This window comes from Palaemon carinicauda, chromosome 25 (assembly GCF_036898095.1).
Source record: "Palaemon carinicauda isolate YSFRI2023 chromosome 25, ASM3689809v2, whole genome shotgun sequence".
Lineage (NCBI taxonomy): Eukaryota > Metazoa > Arthropoda > Malacostraca > Decapoda > Palaemonidae > Palaemon > Palaemon carinicauda.
This window is the reverse complement of record NC_090749.1, coordinates 54,916,959-54,931,958: the sequence shown is the minus strand read 5'-3', so window position 1 is coordinate 54,931,958 and position 15,000 is coordinate 54,916,959. Positions and strand designations below refer to the sequence as shown.

General features: G+C 35.1%; 1 protein-coding gene across 1 annotated transcript in view; it reads left to right on the top strand.

The window, feature by feature from the left end:
• LOC137619037 (uncharacterized) overlaps window positions 1-15,000 on the top strand; it is an 83,620-nt gene that overhangs the window by 57,260 nt on the left and 11,360 nt on the right. Inside the window, 6 exon segments of the mRNA XM_068349235.1 lie at window positions 2,601-2,722; window positions 4,118-4,277; window positions 11,618-11,733; window positions 12,094-12,295; window positions 12,641-12,887; window positions 12,889-12,908. Of these exon segments, the coding sequence (XP_068205336.1) occupies window positions 2,601-2,722; window positions 4,118-4,277; window positions 11,618-11,733; window positions 12,094-12,295; window positions 12,641-12,887; window positions 12,889-12,908 (867 nt within the window).

Genomic DNA, 15,000 nt, shown 5'->3' with positions numbered 1-15,000 from the left:
TTGAGAGGGAGACAGAGAATTGCATGGTGAAATAAGGTGAAGGATGATATGGAGAGAAGAAATTTGGTGGAATAGGAGGATGACTTTGATAGAAGGCATTAGATAGGACGCATCAGGCAACCAACCCCTTAATTTAGGGATAACGGTGTTAAAGGTAATTTTGTAAGGTCAAACCAAATTTCAAGGTCCTAATGTTAAATCCTACTTTAAATTTAGTCGAAATTTTAATATTAAAAGAAGAAATAATCGTAAGGTCAGGTAATACTGGGAATGTGGTCTTAATATTAATCTCCCCTATAAGACCTCCTTCGTAAGTTCACTCCTGGTCTTCAGGTAATTAGGAGAGAGCAGATTTAAAAAGAGATGCCTTTTGCTGGCAATTGCATCTTTAGCTGAAAACTTTTCCACGCATATTTTAAAACTTTTACCTTCCCGGATGAAAAGTTACTTGCAAGTTTAACAGAGAAAAAATATCTCAGAAACTCCCCTCATAAACCCATGATTACTTTTAATAAGCAAAAATTGCCCCCCAAAAAACTTTTTTCATTTATCTAATAGGTCCGGTTCTCTTTGAATGGAGTCTCGCGTTTTTTATTCGTAGTTTTTCAGTGTGAAAATTTAGTTTCTTCGCATATACAAATACATGTGTATGGTTATTAAGATAACAAAATATGAGTATAGTTACTTCTAAATTACTATTTTTAATCTGTATGGATAGTGTGAGATGCTAGAGGTCTGATAAAGGACAGTGGATGTGGGCTCGAGTTTCTATGGTTAAGAAAGTGAGTTGTAAATGGGATAAGGAATAATGGGGATTTCCAGATAATATTTGAGAATAAATGTAACCTAATGTAGGTTTTGAGAGTTAATGGGAAATAGTAATGTATGCTAAGACTGAAAGGTGTGATTCTTTTAAAAATGTTGGTGTAATTACAATTATCAATGGTACATATTTCTGTCGAATTCAGGACTCTGTTTTTAGATTAGAAACTTACCCATCCCCTCCATGATGGCATAATTGTGAGTTTCCAACACGCGACTTGTAATAGACTTATATCTCTCTTGATAGCAAGGACTCTACCAACTGCCTAGCAGGAATGGTTTCGGCTGAGTGGCATGAGTTAGATGTTAGAATATCTGACCAGCTAGAAGCTATTACCATAATTGAATTCCAGTGGATATATATTCCCAAGGTAGAATTCGGTATCAAATGCCATTGTGGTTGATACACACACACACACACAGATATATATATATATATATATATATATATATGTATGTATGTATGTATGTATGTATGTATGTATGTATGTGCATATATATATATATATATATATATATATATATATATATATGCATATACATAGTATACCAGCTTTACCCTCGTATGCTCTAACATAGACAAACCCCAACATATAATTCCGTATTATTCAATCCCTTCTCTGTTCACCTATATTTATATTTCCAAACAAGGGGTCTGCGTGCCTAAAGCATTTTACTCTGCTGAGGGAGATAAGAAGGGGTTACGAACATAAGGTGATTTGCCTTATACCGACATCATATTTTCTCTTTCTTGCTTTTATGAAATAGTTATCTTGAAAAAGAAGCGATAATATCATACTCTCAATATTTCGAACAATGGAAGGTCATAGGTCAGGGGAAGAGATTGTATAGGAGAGAATTCAGAAGCTGGTCAGTAGAAGAACGATCTGGTTTCCTCAGGTGCTAGTGATGTGAAACTTGTGATATTGGAAATCTTATGTCATATGTTTTGGTAATGATCTTAAAAAGCTGAGACCAAAACGGATTTCATAGGTGAGAAATTACCCTAAGGATGAATGCGGAATTATAAAATCTGTAATGGAATTTATTTCTGAATTTCTTGTGATGGAAATAATTCAGAAAATCTTTTATAAATGAATAGCTTTCATTCTTATAAATAATGGTACTCTTATATTTTAGCTCAATTTAGAATATACAGATAAAGGATGGGATAATATGAGGTACTGGGAAAACAGAAGCTGTTAGAGAACTCTTATTGAGTTAAGAATGAATATGACCAATGAAAACTCTGTAATATCATGTGACATTTCTTTTAATTGTCTTATTTACCTTCATTTGCACTTATACATAGCAACAACAACTAATGCAACCCTGTCTAGTCTACTGCTGGATAAATCCCTCAAACATATCTTTATTCACGTTTGGGGTTTGGCCAGTTTTCATCGCCACGCTGGCCAGTGTGGATTGGTGATGGTGCGGGACTTTTATCTGAATGCTCATAGCAAACCAACCCATCATGGGTAGCCATGACTAGTACTGCTTTGCTGATTATGACGATACACAAACCTTTTCACTATGTTAATGTGTCCCCATTCAGAAAGGAATATTTATGCACAACTCGATGGAAATCACACAAAGCTTTAATTTTGACTATTGGGTTAATTAACATTATTATTCGACCATTAACATTAGTACTTGAGATAAGGTTCTATATATTTATTCCAAAGGCCGTTGTTCAAAACCAGAACCACCCAATTCTCCTTTAGTCCACAATTTACAACCTTTCAAAATATAATTATGATATTACCTTGTTACAGTTACAACTCAAATTCTAACAGTTCCTGTTACTTCTGACCTGGTTCCTTGTCACCATTTCGAAACTGACAGTTTTTGGTTCCTTGTTGCTCTTCCCAAGAACACCTTTGTAAAAACAGTAAAGGTAAGGGGCCGAGCATTGAAACTCTCAAGGTGACTGTTTTTCGACCGAACACATTTATTCATAAGTTTCCCACTGGTAACTTATATCTTGGTACTGTATTTTTTTCACTTTTTAGTGATAGTTTAACCTGGTGTTCAATACCTGTAGGTTTTTTTTCTATTTTTTTTTTTAAGACCCAGTAAATAGGAGGATATACATCTCATGTAGTTTGAGTTTCCTCATATATTGGCTGTTACCTCCGTTACATAAAGATAAGGATAATTCTTCTGCCCTTGCTGAATGTATTAACGGTAGCGCTCTCCCTTATTCTGTCTTTGTCACTTCGGTAATTGTCGATTTGCTTTTTCACTTTGCCCATTTCGTACATTTTCAGTCTTGTTTTGGCAAGTTTTGTAGTTTTGTCTTATGCTTTTGTTTCTTCAATTCATTATTTTGTTTGCTTTCTTCCCCCCTTCACAAAACACTATTCTGTCATTCAAGCAATCATTGATTTTTTTTTTTTTCATTATCACTTTAGTAATACTCTCAGTAGACATTTTTCCTTATTCATCTTTCTTATTTTGTCTTTTTTTTGTCTCTTATTACTTTAAACTCTGATATTTTGGTCTTTTTTTTTTTGGTCACTTCACTAATTCTGTTAATTTCTCTGTCTTTATATTCGTGCCATCAGAAAAAAACCGTAATATAAGAGAGGGTTGGGAATGGCCACCCTGACCCTAGAGACCTAAGGCAATGGCATCAAGTAGGGACTATGGTGTACCTTCATTGGGCCTTAGAGTAGATGACGGCTTCTCGAAACAGTTGCTCTTGCCTCCCGCTGTATCTTTGTTATACTCAAAAACTGTCTATATACTTTAAAGGTTTAAAGGTCGCTCATGAATGGCAGAGGCAAGGGGCAGTGGCACTACCCTAGAGACTGACCATATATACATATGATCAGTGCCCAAGGCCCGTCTCCATCCAAGTTGGGACCATGAAGGAGCAGGCAATGGCTGGTGATGACTCATCATTTAGATCTATAGACACCCTTAAACCCCCATATCCTTTGCTCAAAAGGATGATGAGATTGTAGACACTACAAAAAACTATGGAACTAGGGCTGTTTCGATTCTAAGTCCAGCATTACGCCATCCAGGGACGTTTTCAATAGTGTACCACAACAGACAAAATATACATAGACACACATTGCGTCTCTGGATAGTAATGGATCTTCTCACTACACGAAACTATCAAGCTTGAGCGTATTTCGAATCCAAGTCCAGTAGAACTCCAGACAGGGACGTTTCCAATAGGGTACCACAACACAGAAAATGTATATATATATATATATATATATATATATATACACACACACATTGCGGCTCTGGGTAGTAATGGATCATCTCTTCCGTACAGGAATCGGCCCTACGACACCAGGACAAAGGTCTGTCCTCAGAGGGTTGGGTAATGGCCGCTAACGTGTCTGGAAATGGGATGAACCAGTGGGTCAAGTGCTCTGCCACCAATGAAGTTGGAGGGTCGTCCCATCCCTGCGTCTTCTCCATCTCTTTAGTTGGTGAGTTCAAATATAACATAACAGTCATTTGGTTTAATGCTTAGTCTATGCAAAGTCTCCCCAGGTGTTCATGTTTGTTTATTTCTTTATTTTATTTTGTCTTTTCATTGATATAGATTTTTTTTTATCCAAATTTATCTCCACTGAATAAAATTTGGCCAACTATTTTATAACTGTCTTATACAGGTGAATGCAGTTCCCATGTTAATTCCCTTTTCTCGTTTATATATGCTTGGCAAAGAAACAAAAGAGGTATATATTGCAATTTATAGGTCATCATGTGTGTTTTCATGTTTAATTTCCATTTGTGTGTGTGTGTATGTGTGATAGAAATATATTACCGAGAGCAAATAATTTGTATTTCAGAGTTTTCCTCCAATTTCCTGTATATTTTTAAGATCCCTTTATTTTCAAGGTCTTTCCATATGCTAAATTTGGCATTTATTTTTCTTTGTCATTCATTTGATCTGTCATATATTCATGTTTAGTTCTAAAATACTTTTCCTTGTACAATAAATGTTATATTATTTTTTCATATCTTTGCACTCCAGCTTCACATCTATACCCTGTTTTTATAGATGATGTCCCTATTACTTCCATAATTGATGAAATATCTGTATTTTCATTTGCTTGTAATATTTTCCATTAATCCCCAATTTCTATCCTTGTATATTTTCTCTTTACTGTGTCTTCAGATTTATTATATATGTTCCATACAAATTGGATGGTATTTGAGTGCCCTTCAAAATTTTTTCCTTGAGACTTTATTACTATTTTTTCTTTATACTTGCCATTGCTAGGTTTGCTGGTTTTGAGGCAATTAAAATCATTTCCATTTTCTTGCGTTTGGAATATACTCCTCTGACAATCCAGTTCAATGCCAAAATAGAATATATTTTGTACTACTCTATTGCCCTCTATACGACCAGAATATCTTTCCTTATTATATATTTTAATGTTCCCCTTTTCTTGGTATATTTCTAATGCCCAATGTGTACCCAGTTTCCTCTAGGAGCTGAATATGATATTTCGCATATTCTATAGTACCCTCTCTACCAAAAGCACAATGGCTCTGTCAATGCTAATTATTTTTTTTAAATTCTCCCTTTCTCTTCTACCCTTTTCATTGGCCTTTCATGGGACCAGCTTACACAGTGATGTTGATCTTGTGCTTCTTGTCTTATTTCACTTGCAAATTTTATTTCTCGCAGACCCTCCCCTAAATCAATATCTATTTTTTCGCGCTGGTTTATGCGAGATGGCATTTATGATTTTAGGGGCATTCTATATTTAAATTTTTTAATTTTCTTATAACTTCCATCAGTGTCTCCCTTTTTAGTAACTCCGAAACCTTACTAAGGGCTGTAGCAGTTACTATTGTATTATATTTTCATTAATTCAGCTTTTTTTTTACATAATATTGTAAAATAAATGTTTTATTTTGTCTCCTCTTGTGAATACTACTTTACATTCATCATCATTTTTTCGTGTTTTCCGGTCTTCTCCAGTAGTTATTATTATTATTATTATTATTATTATTATTATTATTATTATTATTATTATTATTATTATTATTATTATTATTATTATTATTATTCAAGCAACAACCCTTGTTGGAAAAGGAAGATGCTATTAGCTCAAGGGCTCCAACAGGGAAAAAATCACCAGTGAGGAAAGGAAATAAGGAAATAAATAAACGATATAAGAAGTAATGAAAAATTAAAATAGCTTTGAAAACATTACCAACATTAAACAGATAATTTTTCATATATAGACTATTAAAAGGCATTGATTTTTCTTCTGTCGCTGATTCATTTTAGTAAAATTTCTAAACTCGTTTCATTGTTCCTCAGTTCGTTGTGAATCTCAGGTTTTGGGACTTGAAGTCCTGTTGCTGTCTTTGCTCCTATTATAAGACAGTCCTTGAATTTACTTGTGGTAGTTATTGGTTTTTCCAATCGTTTTATTTTCTATTTCTTAGTATTTCTTAAATGCCATGTTCATACGCTCATGTTATCATCTAGTTCGGCCATTTCGTTTCCATATTTTATGCTTTTTTCGTTATTCCTTACTGTCTTATTTTATTTCCCTGTTTGCTATATGTTTCTATAATATTTACTCATTCTTCTTTGCCTTCTTTTTCAATTATTTTCTTTCCTTTCTTATTGCAAAGATCTTTTGCATTATTGTTTTTTTCTCTGGTTTATTTTAGGCATTCATTAGTATAACATTATATTCTTGTCTCTTTTGCTTCTTATGCTATTTTCTTTATTACAAAGTCGGTTGCTTCCTTCTTTATTAGGTCTCGCTAGTTTTCATTCCTTTGATCATATATATTTTCCAATGATTCCCTCACTCTTCTTTCCCTGCGTTATCCCTACATTAAGGGGTCGGTGGCATGATGCTTTCTATCAAAGCCATGCTCTTCCACCAAACCTCTTCTCTCCATATCATCCTTCACCTTATCTCGCCATCTAATAACCTGCCTCCCTCTTGATCTTTTTCCCCTAAAAGGTCCCTCTCAGGCCCTCGTCCCTAACTCTCAGGCCCTCCTTACTCCCTCTCAGGCCCTCCTCACTCCCTCTCAGGCCCTCTTCACTCCCTCTCAGACCCTTCCAAGTCCTTCTCACTACATCCTAAACCCTTCTCACTCCTTCCCAGACCCTCCTCACTCCCGCTAAGGCCATCCTCACTCCCTCTCAGGACATCCTCACTCCCTCCCAGGCCCTCCTCATTCCCTCCCAAGTCCTTCTCACACCCTCCAATGTTTCCCTTTTCCTGAAGAGGCTTTTTTTTCGGTACTTTCTTCACCAGTCACACACAGATGTTCCTGTACTACTTTCAAAAGTACTCTCCACTCGTAAACTTTCAGCAATCTCTACACTGTATTTTTTTTTTCTTAATTATCAAGTCCATTCCTTCTAATTTGTCTTTGTCTGTTTTTATTATTATTATTACTTCTAATTTGTCTTTGTCTGTTTTTGTTATTATTATTGCTTCTACTCTTTTATTGCTTCCAACTGTCTTCATTTGATCTTTCCATCTTCCCTTATTAAAATATTAACAAATTATTTTTCCTCGATATCTTTCATTGACACGCAAAGTATCTATTCTTTTTTTTTTCTGTTGCCATCTTTCACAAAGTGTAAACCCTTGTATAATAATCAGTATTCAGTCGAAGTATTAAAGTATTCAGTTATCGTGAATCCAGCCTATTAATATTCCCTCCTAATTTCTATCCGATTTTTTTATATTCCAAAAACCCTACTTAATTTGACGTTCACTAATGTAATTAATATTAACTTATTTTGATATTCTCTCTGCTTTGCCCCTAATTCTGTCTTTCATTATTCCATGCTGGAAGTTGGATTTGTTAATATGAAATGTAATATTATGCAAACTACTTTTAAGAGACATCATAATTTTGCTTTCGCTTCTATCTGATTTATTTCTCTTTAGTTGTTTTGTTTCTTGTACTGATTAAAGACATAACCTTTGATAATTCTTTAGATATCCCTTATCTATCTCTCCCTCGTCTCAGCTTGAATTAAACCTGCGTGAGATATCTGCAGGTGTAATATTGGTTGAATGATTAAATTTCGTTCCAATAATGACTTTTATAGGGAGCTGTTACATCTTAAGGCCAAAATCAGTTATTCCAATGTGAAAACCATCTTCATAATTCCATCTATGACAATAAAGGAAGAAAAAAGAACTAGTGTTTCCTATACGGCTGATCAGGACGAGTTAATGCTGTATTAATCTGTTTATGATGATCACTCTACGGGAATTGACTTCCTATTTCAGAATGTAGTAATCTTGTTATTCTCTCTCTCTCTCTCTCTCTCTCTCTCTCTCTCTCTCTATATATATATATATATATATACAGTATTATACTGTATACATATACATACATACATACATACACACACACACACACATATATATATACAGTATATATATATATATATATATAGTATACTGTATACATATACACATACATACATACATACACCCGTATATATATATATATATATATTTATATATATATAAATATATATATATATATATGAGTGTGTGTATGTATGTATGTGTATATGTATACAGTATACTATATATATATATATATATATATACATATATACATATATATATGAGTGTGTATACCTATGTTTTATTTATACCTATTTATTACTCTTTCTTCCACATAGTTTATAATTTATTTTTCTAAGAGTCAGAAAACTGTCACTACAATTGTTATTGCTACACACCTGTATACCAACATCAAAATAAGGTTAATCCTTTAACCGACTTTTCATGATTAAACTTGTAGGTTACATGAAATGTATGTTTCATGATTTCTCTTTCTAGTGGTACTGTTGGTACAGTTGGAGACAGAAATTCTTGGCATACCTCACTCTGAGGAGGTGTACCCTGATACACACTTGCTGCACGACGAGTAACCAAACAGATAGTGTTGGGAGAGATGGCTGAAGTGGTGCGCGGGGACAAACAGAGACGCGAGTTGTTCAAGGAATTCCTGTGTCCAACTGTACATGTGAGGAAATGCCAGGGCTGCGTTAGTAAAATGTGATCCTCTGGTAAATCAGGGTCTTGTGTGAATGTATAATTTCAGACGAACGTAATATTCACTATACATCTCTTATACATTTTTTTTTCATTGTCAAGTACTTTAAAAGATGACCTTTGCTGGACATTTCTTGTTTATGAGTTAATATATATAACTCCTGCTACTGTTTTCTATTAGTATAGCGATAGCATTGCTAATAATTTTGATTTGAAAGTTGATTTGATAATTATGACAATTAAGCCATCTAGACTTTATTGATCTAAATTCCTTAACCAGGTTGAACCTCTAATAACAAATCATATATAAATATAATTGTTTATTGATAATGAACAAAAATCAAATAATGATGATAATAATAATAACAATAACAATGTTATAATACTGAGTGAAATTCGTTAATAGTTAATAAACATATATAATAGTAATATGTATAACAGTTTGGGAGTTTTATAGCTTAGTGTAATTATTAATAGTTATTATCAGTTGAATAACAATAATTAATAGTATCTAAATGCAAACAAAGGCACTGTAACCAACTGACACAGTAATAGCATGGTTACTTGTATGTAATTTAGTAACTACTTTTATGACAAGTTTTATGTAAACAAACATACGTCAGACAGATTAGCGCCATCTGTGGATGTTGGGGATTACTAATGCTGGCGAATTTTAACAGAAGTTTGATGTTCTTGTCCTCCTTATTGTCTTTGCACTACCATAGAAAAATATTTAATGATAAAGTTATATGTTTTTTTTTCTTTCTTTTTTTTTTTTTTTACATCTACTACTTGTAAAACCAACGGCCATTGACGACAGATGATTCTTCTATCGAATTGTAAAACCTTCCTTTACTATTTCTTCTTATAATCATACTATAATCTTTTTGTTGTGAAAAGAACTAGTAAATATTGATGATGATTTAAAGATATGTACAGTAATATACAAATTATTTGAAGGAGGTTTTTAAACGAATCCATCTTGGAAAGAGAATAATTTAGGTAATAAATTTTGTAGATATATTTTTTGTTGAGGTCCTGTAGAGAGTAGGGTTCTCCTGCTTTATAGGACTGGAGAAACAGCCGTCAGAGTAAAGTAAATAATGTGTTATCAACATTAAACAGTCATATTCTAACATAGCGTTTGTTGAGATGAAAAAAAAAAAATAGGTAGGATTGATCAGAAACTAATTTCAAATCATAATTCACATTTCTTCCACCAAAAGGTCCAATCCCTAAAGCGAAACCAATCATAACATTTTAATTCGTAAATCCAAAATGAACAATAATTTTGAACGGAAAATGTGTATTGTTTCGTAACTCGGGAGGCAAAGTCGTAAAACTGTCATACTCCATAAAGCCCATTCATAAAAAAAAAAGAAAACCTTGGCGTCGTTGTTCGAGGCATAAGCAAAGTAATCTGCTTGATGCATCCTTGGCGATACACAAAGCGAGAAAAAAAATTATTTCCGGTTACAGCAACTCTTATTTGCTCCTAGTTTTGCTGTTATGGAAACAGTTATGGCCTATAACTGCCTGAGTGGGAAATAACTAGATTCCATGTGACTTGATATGTTATTGCAACGTTTTATGCATGAGGTATTGTTACCGGTATAAGTTCTCTGTTCTTTAATGGATATTTCACAAGTGTTTGTTGTTATTACTCGAGTTGAGAATTCTCTCTTGTTCTCTCTCTGATCTGACAAGGATTCCTTAAACATAGGAAGATTTTAGAGAAAGATGTGCTTTTGGTTTTTATTTGCCTGGAATAACATAACAAAACTTCTTCAGCTATTTCATAGTAATTATGAACTCATCCCTTGAAAAGAATTACAAATATATGATTCAAGACATCCTTGGGAAATGAGCAGGTTTACAATAAACCTTTTCGTGGATAAAGTTTAAATCATCCCTTGAAAACTTTCTGAGATAATGGTCAAAGTTTAATATTCCTTGAAAATGGGATGGTTAAAAGTATCCATTGGGAAAAAATACGTTATTTGGACCATTTCCTCTGTGTTCAATCGATGCTTTGTATCAGCGCTCTCCAACTTCTTCTGTCCCTCATATCTCGTCCTTTCTAAAGCATATATCATTTGCTTTTCCATCTGAACTTTGGCCATCCTCTAACTCCAATCATCTCCTTGTTCGTGACCCTTTTACAAACATGGTCCTCATCAATTCTCATAACATGACCTGGCCACAGTACTTGCTTTGACGCTTCCTCCACTTAGACTGTTCCTGTTATAAAATCATTTCTGATCCTATCTTTCTCGTGACTCCACACACATCTCTACATCTTCATTTCTGCCACTTCCATTTGTGTTTCTATTGCTTTTTTTATTACTCATAATTCGGCCCCATGTACCTCTGCCATTCCAACTATAGCCTACTTTCCTTTATCTTTTGTTGTATATATATATATATATATATATATATATATATATGTGTGTGTGTGTGTGTGTTTGTATTATACACACACACACACACACACACATATATATATATATATATATATATATATATATATATATATATATATATATATATATATATATATATATATACATATATATAATGTATGTATTTTTATTTATATATTATTTCCTTACTACAATGTATGCATAGTTGTGAGTATATATATATATATATATATATATATATATATATATATATATATATATATATATATATATATATATATATATTTATGTGTGTGTGTATTTTTATTTATATAATATTTCTTACTACAGAGCCTCCAAGTCAGCTGGTGGGATGTGCCTACCACGAAGTGACCACCGATTCTGTCGCAGTGACTTGCTCAGCCGGATCAACCTCAGAGAAACTGACTCCCACGTATCATATCGAGGTATTATTTCACATAAGCTCATTACAAATGAGGAAGTAGATAAGTCAATTTCATGATTGCTGTCCATAGTGGGAGATTTGCTAAGCACCCTTTCAATTCGTGCTTGTAGACTCGTGATTCATGCTGGCATGGGCCTTATAGCCAAAGAATAGTAGTAGTAGAAAATACTATTATTAGTCGCTAGAAGATGGTGGAGGGTAATAAAGTGTAGTAGTTGTAAAAATAGTATTAATAGCAGAGGAAGGCAGATGATAAATATAAAACTAGCAATGGTGTTAATGGAATTACTACTGGTAAAATTTAAGGTTAAAACAAACATACATAGATTATATGCACCATAAACTTCTTCTCCTTCTTCAGGTACGTGAAGGCAACACCGTTATCCTGACGAAGAACAGCTCAAAGCCTCGCTTCAATTTGAGCACCCTTTCCCCTGGGAGAGATTACGTCTTGTTCATGTACGCCAGCCACCAAAAAGGGCGTGGAAAAGAGACCACCTTGCTTTTGAGAACGCCCACACCAAAGGCGGAGGAAGTCGCCCCTGAGAGAGTCTCAATAAATTGTAAGTTTCATTTAAAAGGTTAACCTAGATGCAAAGTTTAGGGATATGTTTAAACATCATCATCCAAAGACTACTTCAGTAGTCTGATTTTAAAGTTTCCTATAATTTTTCAGCTTGATGAAAGCTACTTATAATGCACTGGTTTTAAAGATTATTTTCCGTTTTTATTTCAAAAATTTACTATTGTGTCACATGCTAACCGTACTAAATGATACCATTAATGGTAATGTAGTTTTTAATAATCATAATTTTGAGTCATCTACGAAGAAAAACCCATATTGCTGATATCATTACTTTTAATCATTTTGTTCCATCTATAGAAATAGTTATTATTGTTATCAACAGTAAACAACGAACCCAGCAGCGACATTCTCCAACCTGACGGAGATGTAGAAGAAGGAAATGGATTGCCTGTCAACGCCATCGTAGGCGGTGCCGCAGCTGTGGCCATAGGCCTGGCTGGAGTCGTGGCAGCCATCGTGTTGTGCCGCGCCCGCCGCTCGCAGAACAACTCTCCTGGGAAATCGCAGCAGTTCCACCATGCGTCTCACGACTCGCTCCTCGAGCTTTCCCATGGAACGATGTACCAGCCGTACCAGGCACCCTTCCAGAGGTTAGGTTTATTCATTTATCTGTTCAATTATACTAGAGAACAAGGAATATGCACTGGGTATGTGCTGTTGAATCTCTGTGTGCCTTGGTTGACGTAAGCAGTAAATTGAGTAGTAGGTTGGCCACCCATGGATACTACCGATGGAGAGTTATTAGGTCGTTCAACTGTCTACATAGTATTGGATCCGTAAGCTTATGGCTCATTTTTCCTTTATCCACACAGACACCGAATACTCTGGTCTAATCTTTAGCATTCTCCTCTTTCCTGACACACCTGACAACACTAATATAACCGTAAAATTCTTCACCCAAGGGGTCAACTACTGCACTGTAATTGCTCATAAGTAGCACTTGAAGGAGAAAGGCACTCCAAAATCAAACCATTGTTCTGTAGTCTTGGGTAGTGACATAGCTTCTATTACTTGGTCTTCCACCGTCTTGGATTAGATTTCTCATACTTTAGGGCACACTCAGGTACACTATTCTATCTGTTTCCTTATTTCTTTTCCTCGCTGGGCTATTTTCCTTGTTTGAGCCACTGAGCTTTCCATCCTGCTATCCCAATTAAGGTTGTAGCTTAGCTACTGATAATAATCATTAGTTATTTGGCGTTTTTTGGTTAAAACAGGATAGAGAAATGTATGGGCGTAGCAACCTCAAGCCAAAATTACTTGGTGAAAATCAAAAGAAATCTCCCTATCCTTACTGGTGATCTGCCACTGGTCAGTTCCCTTGATCAATCCCTTCTCAGATCTGATAGATTCCACTGCAACACGACCTGACTCTCCCTCTGAGATAGGGAACTGACATTTGGTTCTATGGCTGAGTGGTATGGCACTTGGCTCATGAGTTGTTGGGCCATGTTTGCTCCCAGACAATCGCTCACCTTTGCTTGCACTGGACCATAAATGTTTTCACTTGATGAAATTGCTGATAAAGATAAAAAAAATAGAATAGCGCCAACGTATCCCTGCGTGTCATAAGAGGCAACTAAAAGGGACGGGACGAGGGGGCTGGGAACCCCCCTCCTGTATTTTTATCCTGTGAGACATCAAAGATGTGGAGCTTAGGGGGAGAGTGACTGCTGCCCGCACTCTACTTTTGGGATGTTTGAATGTGCGTGGATGTAGTGCGATAGAGAGTAAAAGATGTGAGATTGGAAGTATGTTTAGGAATAGAAGGATGGATATATTGGCTTTGTGTGAGACAAAGAATAAAGGGAAAGCTGAAGTGATGTTTGGTGAAATGTCTAGTAAAGTGTCTGTGATTGAAAGGGGAAGAGCAAGAGAAGGTGTGGCTTCATTGCTGAGTAAATGCATGACAGATAAAGTAGCTAAAAGGATATATCATCTAGGTTAATTTGGGTAAGGGTTAGGATGGGTAGAGAATGTTGGGCTTTTGTCAGTGCGTATGGGCCAGGTTGTGAGAAAAGTGAAGAAGAGCGGAATGAGTTCTGGAATGAATTAACTGGGTGGAAGGAATTATGTTGTTGTCAAGGGTGACTTAAATGCTAGAGTGGGCGCTGGAGAAGTAGAAGGTGTCATTGGGAAGTATGGCGTACCAGGTGAAAATGAGAGTGGTGAGAGACTGGTAGATGTGAGTTGAGCAAGAGATGGTGATAAGTTCTGGCTTTTTCAAAAAGAAAGATAAAAACAAGTATACAAGTATACATGGGTAAGAGTGGCAAATGGAAGAGTGGTAGAAATGGCGTTAATGGATTGTGTGTTGATAACTAAAAGAATGTTTGAAAGATTGAAAGACGTGCACGTGTTTAGGGGTATGGGTAACGGTATGTCTGATCATTTTTTGGTGGAAAGACAATTTGTTGTAGCAAAAGAGTGGGGGAATAGAGTAGGTGGATGTGAAAGGGAGCTAGTGAGGATTGAAGAGGTAATAAAACCGGGGGTAGAAAGTAAATATCAAGAAAGGTTGAAAATTGCATATGACGAAGTGAAAGTAAGAGAAACTGGTAATTTAGAGGAGGAGTGGAAGTTAGTGAAATAAAAAAATCAAATTTGGTTGGGATTGCAAGTGATATGTGTGGCAAGAAGTTTGTTGGAGGCAGCATGGGGAAGGGCAGTGAATGGTGGAAT